This window comes from Oncorhynchus mykiss, chromosome 11, assembly GCF_057628025.1.
Source record: "Oncorhynchus mykiss isolate SJ-2025 chromosome 11, ASM5762802v1, whole genome shotgun sequence".
Classification (NCBI taxonomy): domain Eukaryota; kingdom Metazoa; phylum Chordata; class Actinopteri; order Salmoniformes; family Salmonidae; genus Oncorhynchus; species Oncorhynchus mykiss.
Genome location: NC_143032.1, coordinates 69,399,008 through 69,412,541, shown reverse-complemented (window position 1 = coordinate 69,412,541; position 13,534 = coordinate 69,399,008). Strand labels below are relative to the sequence as shown.

General features: G+C 40.7%; 1 protein-coding gene across 4 annotated transcripts in view; it reads left to right on the top strand.

Annotated features, from left to right (window-relative positions):
- Positions 1 to 13,113, top strand: part of LOC110536281 (netrin receptor UNC5D) — a 214,593-nt gene extending 201,480 nt beyond the window's left edge. For all 4 annotated transcript variants that reach the window (XM_090191045.1, XM_021621993.3, XM_021621994.3 and 1 more), the window contains 5 exons: positions 3,723 to 3,950; positions 5,476 to 5,625; positions 7,224 to 7,388; positions 7,748 to 7,926; positions 8,679 to 13,113. In XM_090191045.1, coding sequence (XP_090047171.1) covers positions 3,723 to 3,950; positions 5,476 to 5,625; positions 7,224 to 7,388; positions 7,748 to 7,926; positions 8,679 to 8,958 — 1,002 coding nt within the window. In that variant the 3' untranslated portion in view covers positions 8,959 to 13,113. The remainder of the gene's footprint in view (positions 1 to 3,722; positions 3,951 to 5,475; positions 5,626 to 7,223; positions 7,389 to 7,747; positions 7,927 to 8,678) is intronic.
- The last annotated feature ends 421 nt before the right edge of the window (positions 13,114 to 13,534 follow it).

Below are 13,534 nucleotides of genomic sequence, written 5' to 3'. Positions count from 1 at the left end.
GTTGTTGAGATACTTGCCCCCCCCCCCCCCCCCCCCCTCCACAGTATTTGTTTGAAGTTGCTAGTAGTAATTAATATATATTTCAGCATTCCTGTTGTTTTTCACAGTATGCACTGTTCACCTTAGGAATGTCTAATACTTCCACGGTGTTGTCTTTTTGAGAAAGACATTTCTACAGTGCTAACAGATATTGTCATTATACATTCCCAAGGGGTTGTTAATACACAACCCAGAGGCTCTGCAGGCACTACCAGCGCCAGCTCTTTGCATTATTTGTTCACAAGAAGGTTTTTTTTTTACAAAACAAGTGTAAGATAAAATAATGAAGAGCATGTCCAGGCAGGCATTAATAGAAGTGTACATCAGTGCTTTGGCAGACTGAACAGAGAGGGTCAGAATAATGACTAGTGCAGTTCTGCCCCAGGCTGTTATGTGGTGTCAGTGCTAAGAACAGTGCTTGTTATTTAGAAGACCAGCAGTCACTAGATTATCCTCAGTCGGCCCCTGCACCCAGTCTGTCCTAAATAATGTTGTTACAGCCAATGGAAGTGGGATGTGTGCCCTAGGTGTAGCAGTCTTTGCATGTATCACTGGCTTGCTTACCCTGGGCAATGATACAATGAGACAGTGGCAGGGATCTTTGTCCCAATTAAGGGCTGCCTCCTGACCCCGTCAGTTCATAAATACTACATTTTTCTCCCTGGCCCTTCTCTAACGGTGTCTCAAATAGCACCCTATTCCCTACATAGTGCACTACTTTTGACCAGACTATGTAGGGAATAGGGTGCCATTTGGGATGTAGCCTATACTCTTTCTCAGATATGCAACATGCATTGCTGCAGATTTCAGACCCTGCAGACAATCTGGAGATTATTCTAGCTAAGATTTGTACTGCTTTGACGTGTTCTTCAAGTGATCCACTGTTTTCTCAGACAACACTGAATGAATATTCAGTTTGTGCTTGGCTCGATGTTTGCTTGACCTGCAAAGGGCTTTTTAGAGGTGGCACAGTTATGCTGTTTTTCACTGCTAGATCAACTGGTCAAGTTAATAGTATTTTCTGCCTTAATATACTCTCCCTATTATACTCAAGATGCTACTACAAAAGGAAAATAGAGAGCCCTGAAGTAGATGCTAAAATGAATATTAGACTAATGTCGCTTTTCACTCTTAGTATTAAAAAGCAAGGTGACCCCTCAGAGGTTCTTAGAAATAATGAGTCCTTTCATAGAAATCAAGCCAAAGGACATGAAAAATGTTCATGACCATCATAACTCGAAAAGGCATACAGTAATAGCATTAAATACCGGTTAAAGCCTTGTATGACATTTAATGACATAGTGTATGTGATGTGAGTCATGATTTGAACTCCGGTCAGTTATCTGGGTTGTGGGGTAGCATAGCTCTCTGGTCACATCCCAAATGACACCCTATACCCTGCATAGTGCACTACTTTTGACCAGGGGCTCTGCTCAAAAGTAGTGCACTATAAAGCTAATAGGGTGCTATTTAGGACACGGTTAGCCCTCTGTCTGTTCTGCTCTGCTAATGACCCTGAGTATGAGCCAGGCGTCTACTTTACATAGCTCAGCCTTGCATCTCATTACTCCTCTTTGCAACCAGAGGTTCAACACAACACAAACTAACAACATACAGCAAAATTGGTAGATTCTAGCTAACAGTTGTTAGTCCTTCATTGTTTCTAATTTGTGTAAATTTCATAGCTTGTTATGTTTCCAATTTTCTGCCAGATTGGCATTCTTTTTTTTGTTCTTCTTATAGAAGGGGGGGTGGATACTGTAGTCTGGGGTATAATTAAGCAATAAGGCAGGAGGAGGTGTGGTATATGGCCAATATACCATGACTAAGGGGTGTTCTTAGGCATGGAGCAATATGGTCTCAATACCACGGCTGTCAGCCAACACTATTCAGGGCTCGAACCACCAAGTTTATCATTGATGTTATAAACTGGGTGGTTCTAGCCCTGAATACTGATTGGCTGACAGCCGTGGTACATCAGACTGTATACCACGGGGATGACAAAACATGTATTTTTACTGCTCTAATAACGTTGATAACAAGTTTATCCTGTTTGGGATAGGGGGCAGCATTTTCACGTTTGGATGAAAAGCGTGCCCAGAGGTAACTGCCCAGATTTGGATAGAAAACACTCTGAAGTTTCCAAAACTTTTTGAATGATGTCTGTGAGTATAACAGAACTCATATGGAAGGTGAAAACCTGAGAAACATCCAACCAGGAAGTGGGAAATCTGAGGTTTGTAGTTTTCAACTCATTGCCTATCGAATATACAGTGTCTATGGGGTCAAATTACACTTCCTAAGGCTTCCACTAGATGCCAACAGTCTTTAGAACCTTCTTTGATGCTTCTACTCTGAAGGAGGGGGGAATGGGAGCTGAATGAGTCAGTGGTCTGGCAGAGTGGCATGAGCTGGTCACGCTCGTTCACGTGAGAGTTAGCTTGCGTTCCATTGCATTTCTGAAGACAAAGGAATTATTTTCCGTGAAGTTCTTTTGAAATCTGACACAGTGGTTGCGTTGCATTAAGGAGAAGTATATCTCTAATTCTGTGCATAACACTTGTATCTTATATTTAAGTTTATGATGACTATTTCTGTAAATTAATGTGGCTCTCTGCAAAATCACCGGATGTTTTGGAAGCAAAACATTACTGAACGTTTACGCGCCAATGTAAACTGAGATTTTTGGATATAAATATGCACATTATCGAACAAAACATACATGTATTGTGTAACATGATGTCCTATGAGTGTCATCTGATAAAGATCATTAAAAGTTCATGATTAATTTGATCTCTTTCTGCTTTTTGTGACTCCTCTCTTTGGCTGAAAAATGGCTGTGTGTATTTTTGTGACTAGGCTCTGACCTAACATAATCATATGTTGTGCTTTTGCTGTAAAGCCGTTTTGCAATCGGACATGATGGGTAGATTAACAAGAAGTAGATCTTTAATTTGGTGTATTGTGCTTGTGAATGTATGAAAGTTACATATTTAAAAAAATAATTCATTAATTCCGCGCGCTGCCTTTTCAGCGGAATGTTGTCGAGGGGTTCCGCTAGCCATAATAACAATAAGGCACCTCGGGGGTTTGTGGCATATGGCCAATATACCACGGCTAAGGGCTCTGTTCAGGCACTCCGCGATGCGTCACGCCTAAGAACAGCCCTTAGCTGTGGTATATTGGCCATATACCACACACCCTCGTGCCTTATTGCTTAATTATAGGCTGGCCAGGAGAAAAATATTGAATCTATTAATTGTCATTTAAAATAAGTGTTTCTCCCCTAGGCCTACTGCTGTCATGTTCATAAATAAAGCATGTGTGTATTGTTTATATTGACTGATTGGTGTTCTGAGATATGTTACCATCTCCTAGCTGATTATCACATACTTCAGAGACTGCTTATAAGTAGATATTGTTCCCATTTGAAAAGCACTTTATATAGCACATTATATTAATTTCCGTTATGTAACTTAGAACCAAACATTGAATTGGTCTCATGATGACACAACACGATAAAAGATGCAGAACAAATACACATACAATACACACACAGCCCACAGAGCATAATTATAGTATTTATTCTCAGTATAATCAAATGTGATGATGATAAATTAAATTGTCTTATCATCCTCTTTTGCTAAGCGACCTGTGTGGTGTTCTGTGTTCTGCGTTTCCAGGAAGTGATGTCAGTGGAGGATGAGTCAACATCTTGTTACTGCCTGATGGACTCCAGTAGCTGCCACCTGCTGCTGGACCAGCCAGGCTCCTATGCCCTTGTTGGTGAACCGCTCACCCAGGCAGCTGTGAAGAGGCTGAAGCTAGCAGTGTTTGGCAGCATGGGGCCCAACCCCATGGACTACAGCCTCCGAGTCTACTGTGTGGACGACACGCCACACGCCTTTCAGGTGCTATCATTGTTTCGAGTGTTTGTGGGGGGTTGGTTATTTTCATTGATTGCCGTTGGCTCTCCTGTGCAATCACATGAAGCTCAGTATTGATTACAGTGATTTTGCTCAGGCAGTATTGGATAGAGGACCACAAACATTGATATTTACGCGTTAGCCTTCCGATCATTCGGTCATATTGTACTGTATGTGACTCTGAGTAAATTCAAATTCAATAAAGCATGCAAATGTGTGTTTCGATATCTTCTCATCTAGCGTCAGGGAATTAAACTTCCTCACGTCCCCTGAGACATAGAACAGAACAGGCCTCAGGAGTGACTCTGCTTGTGTTCCTGTGATTTAGCAGAAGTCACTGGCAGCTGGGTTTAAAATGCTTTTTGGATTTGGTTTATGAATCCATCCCCTGCGCAGCCTGCCGAGCAGATGCCAGCCCTCTCTGTCCCCTGGGTCTCTGTCGACTACAATCACACTCACTCTCCTTCATGTTGTTCAAACTCTGGCGGACACAGTCAATCACTGGTCATATCCTTGACCTAGATTAATAGGATGCTCCTGATAATAATATTAAGGATCTCATTTCAGTGAGAGATTTCCTTCTGAATGTAGCTGTTACTCTGGCTTCAGCGGCCATACGATGTTAGGATTGGGCTGGCAAACAACCATCTAGTCTGCATAGGGAATACAGAATCTGTAGATTACAGAGTTACAGAATACAATTTGTCCAAGCAATGATGATCTTAAAGACGGGGGATGGGGAAATGTTGCTGCATTGAATGGGGTGTCGTTTCTCAAGGTCACAGACAATGGCCATGATGTGCCCTTAAGTGATTGGATGGATACTGAGTGATTTTTTTAATAGGAAGCTCTGTGATCTACTGGACAACCATAGAGTTGAGTTCAATGATGTCCAGGATGTAACTGTGTTTAAAGACAAAGGTAGATGGAGGGTAATTCATCCAGCAGGTTTCCTGTTGTCATTGTATTTGTATTATTTGAGAAATTTTCAAGCATGTTTTATGATCACATTGCCAATGTTGGATTGTTTTTAACACCTACCGAGAAGAAACAATATGCACGCACACACACTTTTTTTGTGATTGAAATGTCTGAAAAACAGCCACGAAAACTGAGAGCAATGATGTCAGATGAATAACTTCAGCCTCAAATCAAAGAGCTCTTTCATCACTCCAAATTCAATTTGGTGGACGGCTGTTAGCCGATACATGCTCAAACAATGGATTAAATTGAAACTACAAACTTGTATGGCTCCACATTTGATATAACTGCTAATGAGAATTGTATTTTTGTAATATTCTTTAAAGTAATTTAAGGACACTCTTGACTTGAGGATAATGCTCAGGTTTTGACAATGTTTGCGATAGTCGATTTGTGGATCCACCAGAGCAAGAATCAATCACTAACCAGTTGGTTGGCAGTGAACTGGGATGTAAACTGTGGTGATAACTGTCCCATTGATCTGTGTCTCTCTCTCTGTCTGTCTGTCTCTCTATCCATCTGTCCCCAGGGAGTGGTGGCCACAGAGACCTGTAGAGGAGGACAGCTCCTGGAGGAACCCAAGATTCTGCCTTTCAGAGGGAACACCTTCAGCCTCCAGGTCTCCATCCAGGATGTCCCACAGTTTCTATGGAACATTAAACCCTTTACCACGTGTCAGGTAACTGAGACTGTAACTACATACAGATTGAGCACTGAATGATTTCAGATACATTACTGGAAATCTGGAAAGATACATGTGTTATTTGTTGCCAGATTGTTGACAATTTGGATACAACCAGACTTACTGAGGATTGTTTACCTTTATTGGTATATGTGTGTGAACAATGGACAGCAATGTAGGTCAGTACTTCCTCCGTAAATATGTTTTCTAATATTGCCTTCAGACAAACAAAGAGGTATAATCGGTTCACACTCAAAAATGTTGCATAAAGCTTAATTATTCAATGTAATTAGTCAATGTTAATTATTCAAAGCTTAATTATTCAATGCTGCTCATCGGTAGTTCTTTACAAATGCTGTTTTGAATTCAAGAACATTTTACCGACTCACTGAAGAAGGCTGTAAAGGCGAAACGTCTGTGTACGCGATCCCTGATGCAGTAAAAAAAAAAAACATTGAATAAGGAAGTAAGCTTTATGCAAAAAAAATATGAGCACGAACCCATTACACCTCTTCGTTTGTCTGAATTTGTGGATTTACGCACCAGCCAAGCTTCTGGGAGAGCGCAATGGTTCTCTTTTGATTAGCTAATATTGCCTTCTTACTACCGCTCACTTTAAAATGGTTGTGCTTGTTTTTACAATAGGCTTTATAATTGCCCCAAAAACAACTGTGAGTGGGGCGAGGAAGTAGGATGGCGTGCCTCAGACAGACACCTCCTCTTGGCTTATTTATGAGGATCTTTGGAGGGAGACTACCTCTGTGAACCTCCCCCTTTCATAGAGCAGGTGGAGAGTAATGGCTCTCGCCTGCACCATACAGTACATCAAGACAGCTTTTACTGCTAAAAATGACCTGGCCTCTCCACGTACATCATTCCCCTAGTGCACCATTAACTGCTGCATCCATCCCACATCGTGGAGGATCTGATGATCAAAGCCAAGGGGTTAAGTCCTCTTTAGGCAAAAAGACTGTTTACATTTTTTACTGTACAGTTAGCCAGGGTCCCTATCACCATATAGCACACTGTTCCCTATATAGTGCATTACTTTTGACCATAGCTCTATGGGAAGTGCACTATATCAGGGATAGGGTGCCATTTGGGATGCATATCATTACTGTGAATAGTTTACAGGTCACTTTATTATGCAGAGATGGAAGAAGGGAGCATGCGTGAGGTCAAGGTCGTTTCCCTGCCGATGTGCCCACGGCAGAAATTAATTATGCATCAAAGGCAATCATTTTCCCGTTCGTCGATCCCTCGCTCCCGGATATCGTGTGTAATACTTAGCTCGCGATCGGACTTCCATTATCAGAATTAAGTTGGATTTGTCCCTCCCCCTCTCCCGACAGTACAAATGCATATTTCCATACACAATGCTATCGTTGCATAACGCTGCGCAACTTCAAACCCCTCAAACATCCTCTTACCCCACTACTTTGTCTGCGTATGCATATGAGACCTTCCCATGTGACGGATAGAATAGGACCTGAGTCATCTTCTGGAGAGGAATAATACTGTAGAAGCCCAGATATCTCATCCTGTTTTGCCTCTGTCTTCCTCCTCTCTCACTCCGTCTCTCTCTCGACATGCAGGAATTTTCCTTTTCCCAAGTGTGGTGCAGCAACCAGCAGCCCCTGCACTGTGCCTTCTCCCTGGAGAGATACAGCCCCACCACCACCCAGTTCTCCTGCAAGATTAGCGTGAAGCAGGTCAAAGGTCACGAGCAGATTCTGCAGGTCTATACATCCGTGGCAGAGGTGAGCCTGGCTCTCCGTGTGTGGAGGACATTTTTCTCCCACAATCCATACATACAATCTTTATTTAACCTCAGTGAAGTCAGTGTCCTCTGCTGGCTGAACAGTATGTCCTCAGGGTCTGCAGTGGTTGTCTTTCAAATGGCACTCTGTTCCCTATAGTGCTCTGGTCAAATTTAGTGCACTATATAGGGAACAGGGTGCCATTTGTGATGCATCCTGTGTTTCTTTATAAAACAGAGGGAAGATAGAATATATCAATGTGAGCTGACTATTCTTGGTCCTATATATCCCAACAGCCCTTTTGTTAAATACAAATGTAATTCAATTATATTTGACAACTGTCTGTTTTGCCTTTGTAGAGCAAGAAGGAGTCAGTCCTGTTTTTTATGCAGACAGACTGCACCGTCACCTCACAGACAGGACCTAAGGCCTTCAAAATCCCCCTTTCCATCCACCAGAGGATCTGTGCCACCTTTGACACTGCCAACACTAAGGGAAAGGACTGGCAGATCTTAGCCCAGAAACTCCATCTAGATAGGTGTGTGTCCAAGGCTGTGATCACAAATAGCACCATATTCTCTATGTAGTGCACTACTTTTCACCATGGCCCTATGGCACTAAATAGGGAATAGAAGTGTGCCATTTGAGATACAGCCCAGCTGTCCGTCATGTCTCACGGGGTGTTTCAATGATTGCTTGAACAAACAGCAGAAGGTATTTGAGACTTTAGTGTTTCCAAATGAGCCTGATCAGCTGTCCTCATTTTATATCTTATCATGTTAAGCTCATTTTAATTGAGTCTGATGGCACATCAATGACTGCATTCACAGAGGGTGATATGCTTTTCGCAGGGAGGGGTAAACCCTTATTTTGTAGTGAAATAGTGCCCTCCACTGGATCTAATGGATATCTGTTATAAACACATTGCAAGCTGTTAGCGCAAACCACCCATAAGCCTCCAGAGTACATTTGTCATATGCCTACATATTCAGCTCTAACTCGAAATTCACTTCTTCCACACAAATGTTACCTTACAGTTGACTTACTTAGATATTTCAAGATATCCCTGATCACGTCCAGTATGTCTAGTCTTAGAGAAACATTTTCCAGCACAATGTCAGTCCCTCCCTGCTGATATTAGGAACCAGCACTGTGGTGAAACACATAATTCTATCTCATAGGAGACAAAGATCTATAAACAACTGTTTTTTTATGAACAAAAGTGTTGTTCACTTTGCTAAGTGCGCTGTTACCACTTTGTCCACTAATGCGTTTCTCTCCTTCCCCCAGGAACCTGTTGTATTTTGCTAAGCAACAGAGCCCCTCTGCCGTCATACTGAGCCTGTGGGAGGCACAACACCAAGACACTGGTGACCTTGACTCTCTGGCAAGTGCTCTGGAGGAAATTGGCAAGATCCAGTCCAAAAGCACTGTAGCAAAGAGCCATGAGGAACCTGAATCAGACTCGGTACATCATTTTGGAACAGGAAGCCCAGACAACCCAGTGTGTGGAATGGGTGAACTCACCAATCATGAGACGGCTAACTCAGTCCCTGAGTATACTAGCTGACTTGTCTCCTCCTACATAGATCCCAACAAGCCCAGTGTAATGCATATCCCTATATGCACATAACGACTGACAGCTGACTCGTCGTGGATTAAAAGGTCCATAGGATGTCAGTGTGCGAATGGAGTTTGTTGTTCACAGAGCAAAAAACATGACAGGCAAAAATTACCACTGAGAAAAAAAATAATTCTGTCATTGCTGTGTGTACTATAACTTTATCCATCCCTTTCTGACGATGTACTGTACATCTGTTTTGTCTTTCGCCATTCTATCTTTTCCTCCTAGTTAATGCTATTCTTAAGTCAGGCTGACCATTTGAGTTTGTTTTCTTATTCTGTTGTTCAGGATATAGGAGACCCTCTACACTGTTAGGACCCACCAATGCTCTTCAAAAGTGAAAATGCTTGTCACCGTCCCCAGGGTTTGATACTGCCCTCATGTGCATCTGCATTTACAGTGAGTGCGTCCCAAATGGCACCCTATACCCATCTAGTGCATTACGTTTGACCAGAGCCGTATAGAACCTAGTGAAAAGTAGTGCACTAAATGGGGAATAGGGTTCTTCCATTTGGGAAGTATCCCATGTAAGACAGCTAGCTGTATGGTATTAATTTCTATTTGAATACTTGGTCATCAATTCCAAATAATGTCTCAAATGGGAGAAACCACTCTGAAACAGGTATAAACAGTACAGAGTTTAAGAAAATGCATTTTATTGTAATGTTCAGATATTTTTGTTCTGTATCAGCGTAACAATGTAAAAGAGATCCTGGAGGTACAGTGGTGGGTTGTGAGGACAATGTACTGTTAACATGATTCAGGCTGGATCCTTTATCTTTAAAGGAAAACCCCTGACAATGATGGAAATGTCTTTGTCAGGCCACAGTACTGCAGTGTGTGTTTGTGTGCATGCATGCGTGTGACAGTTGTGGTTTGGCCACCCTGGAGGAGAAAGAGAAAGCTGGAGGAGCTGTATGATGTCATTTCCTGGCACTATGCCATGTGTATCTCTGCATCTTATCACCCACTTTCAACCATTATTAACACCTGTCAAAGAGCTGCTGATCTACCCAACACACACAAGGCCCCCAACAGAGGCATAGCACTTCACAACTACACAGGACATGAATGTGGATTAGGGTTTGGGTCAATTCCAATTTAATTTGAAAAAGACCATTAAATTCTTGAATTCACTCATAAAGTGGAGAATTTACATTAAATTAAATTTGAATTAAAAAAATCTTAAAGTTACAGAATTTAATTTGAATTAGACTGATTTGGAATTGTAAAAATGTAATTGAATTGAATTGGAATTCAACATTTTTACATTTCCCAGTTAATGAAATTAATGCACATAGTATAAAAATGGACTGTAGGATTTGTTTTTAATTATTTCAATCTGTATTCCTATATTGCCAGTATAGTTAGGCTGTCGGAACATTGATGATCAGCCTGAATGAATTTCATTTGAATTTGTGGAAATGTTGTGGATAGTATTGAATTAGGAATATAATTATTGGAATTGACCTAACATTGGAATTCAGAGAAAATTTCTCAATTCAAAGACTGACATGGAATTTGAATTCAATAAAATGGAATTGACAGGGAAAGAGAATTGAATGACAATTTAATTTGTAGAATTGACCCCAACCCTGATGTGGATAGAATGTGGAATAGTATGGGAAGCCTTTCTGGTACAATAAGCAGGCCTGTTTAACATATTGTTGTACTGTATAAGTAAGGAGGGCCCATAGGGCTCTATAGTAAATATGGTGCCATTTGGGACATATCTTAAATGCCATAGGAATGCAGTGGCATTACTGGTTTGAATAATAGGCACTGTATTGAACACGTTTAAAATAGATGTCCAGCTAAAAAAATCACACTACAAAATATAACAGGATGGTGTTTCTGTACTTTATTGTATTCCATGTACTCTATAATTCACAGGATGGATTTGTTTATTCAATGTAAATCAAAGGATGTTATTGTTTATTCCATGTAAATCAAAGGATGTTATTATTTATTCCATGTAAATCAAAGGATGGTGTTGTTTATTCCATGTAATTCTTATGATGCATATTTCTGTTTTTATGTGATCAATATGATTTAGCATCTACAGGCTTGGATCATGCCTGTTTCTAGTTACTCATGCTTTCATTTGTATTACAATGAGCATAATAACAAGGATTTTAAATGATCTAAATACTTTTAGAAAATGGCGCTCAGAGGTGTCTCAGTGCAGTTAGATTTTCCAAAACGCTCAACTTGTTCATTGTACACCTGTTGCAGTCTCCTCTGAACTACCTAAAACGCTGTTAGCTCATAGTTTGTTATATGCAATTTCATATACAAGAGGATGCATCCAAAATGGAACCCTATTCCCTTTATAGTGCACTACTACAGGGCTCTGGTCAAAAGTAGTCCACTATAGAGGGAAAACGGTGGTTGAAGTTTTGAGCTGTGTCTACTGTGCCCTTATTGATTATTACTGTATGTTGCTCTCAACAGCAACGATCAGATGAGCTGAATTTCACACTCTACCCACTGAGCACAGACATCAATTCATTGTCAATTCCACTTTGGTTCAATGTAATTTCATTGAAATGACGTGGAAACAACGCTTATTCAACCAGTGTGTGCCCAGTGGGTACATGAAACCTACATTGCTTTTTGGTTTCTACATAACACATTCGCTATGCTCTCCTAATCAATTGAGCGTTAATCATTATACAATCCAGCTGGATATAGAATAGATTAGTGAGTGGGTGAGCTTTACGTTTTGAAAATTATTGTTTTTCTTAATTGTTAGCAATTTAATTTCAATTCCCTGTACTAATGTGAGCAAGAGTGGTGGAAAAACAGAAACAGGTGTGCTGTTGTAGTGCTAAACAGTGGCTAATGTTGCATTAAGAGCATTTGTCTGTGGAATACAATACATCATAACAACCAAACACAGCATTTTAACTATTTTATTTAATGTTGCCTATTGCATACATGCCTAGTCATATCTAAGGTATTAAATGTTGGAGTTAAGTTTATAAATGTTAAGTGGGCCACTGGGTTTTGAACCATACATACATACTCTGTATTATTATTGCTTTGTGTTGTCACAGGCTGAAGACCATTGTTGTCACAGGCTGAAGACTATTGTTGTCACAGGCTGAAGACCATTGTTGTCACAGGCTGAAGACTATTGTTGTCACAGGCTGAAGACTATTGTTGTCACAGGCTGAAGTGTATTTGTTGTCACAGGCTGAAGGGTATTTGTTGTCACAGGCTGAAGGCGATGTGTTGTCACAGGCTGAAGGCGATGGGTTGTCACAGGCTGAAGGCGATGTGTTGTCACAGGCTGAAGGCGATTGTGCGATTGTTGTGTCACAGGCTGAAGAGTTTACTGTTGGACCCCTGATTTAATGTCCCCTGAGTTGGTAACTATTCCCTTTATAGCCCACTGGGCCAAAACTGGTTGAATCCAAAAATGAATCAATGTGGAAGTCTGAATGGATTTGAAAAAAGTAATCAATGTAAGGGAATTTAGTATTTTTCACCTAACTTTTAACCTAAATCCAATGACATGGTAATTTTTTGTTGTTGTTGTTGAATTCAGGTTAACTCAACCAAATGTAAATTAAAACTAGACTTTGAACGGACGTCTTTGCCCAGTGGGAGTGCACTATGTTTGACCAAGGCCTATAGGCCTCTGGTCAAAACTAGTGCACTATAAAGGGAATAGGGTATCATTTGGGACGCATGCTATAGCTCCACACTGACTTCATCAGGATGGATGTTGCTATGCTCCATCTCACATCACGCATGGCATTTGGCTTCATATCACTATTCTTGTGCCTTGTTTAACTACTGTAAATGGTGAATGTTGTAAAGTACAGATGGGGCTGAAAAAAAAATAAACAAAGCAAAACCATACCGACATACATTTAAAAAAGTATTAGTTGAAAAAGTATTTAAGATTATATAATTCAATAGGCTGCAGAGCTTTTCTAGTGCTAAACATACTGCATATGTTTGGTATTGCCAGGGCAGCTTGGTGGTATATTGTATCTATATAATTATGGACATTTTGGATGTTTTCTGTACAGTAGAATTTGCAAATGTATATGCAGCCTTTTGGAAATAAATGTACAGCTAAAGTCTCAACTTGAGTATGAGTGAGTAACTGTGCACCTTTGACAAAATATATACTTCATACACTGTTATATGATCTACTAGGTCTACTTCACTGTTGTGCTGGTCGACTACATATTTCTGAGCTCAATGGTTTCTCATGCTTTTGATTTCTCCTCACTTGTACAATATGGCTTAGATGTCTTCTTCCACTAGTCTCTTCATGAATCTACAGTAGCTTGGCCCCAGTTATCCTCTGGATGTACTAAACCTAAAGAATACAATGGCTGCTCATAGCCTTTAAATATCTTAAAGCCAGCACAGAAAAAGTGCCCATGCCACCCACTCTCTGCATGCCATTCAATCCTGGGTACACAGGAAGTTAGTGTGCCAAACAGGCAGAGAACCGTTCTAATGAGAATCATGGGAATAGTTTCTAAGTCTTGCCCTGAAG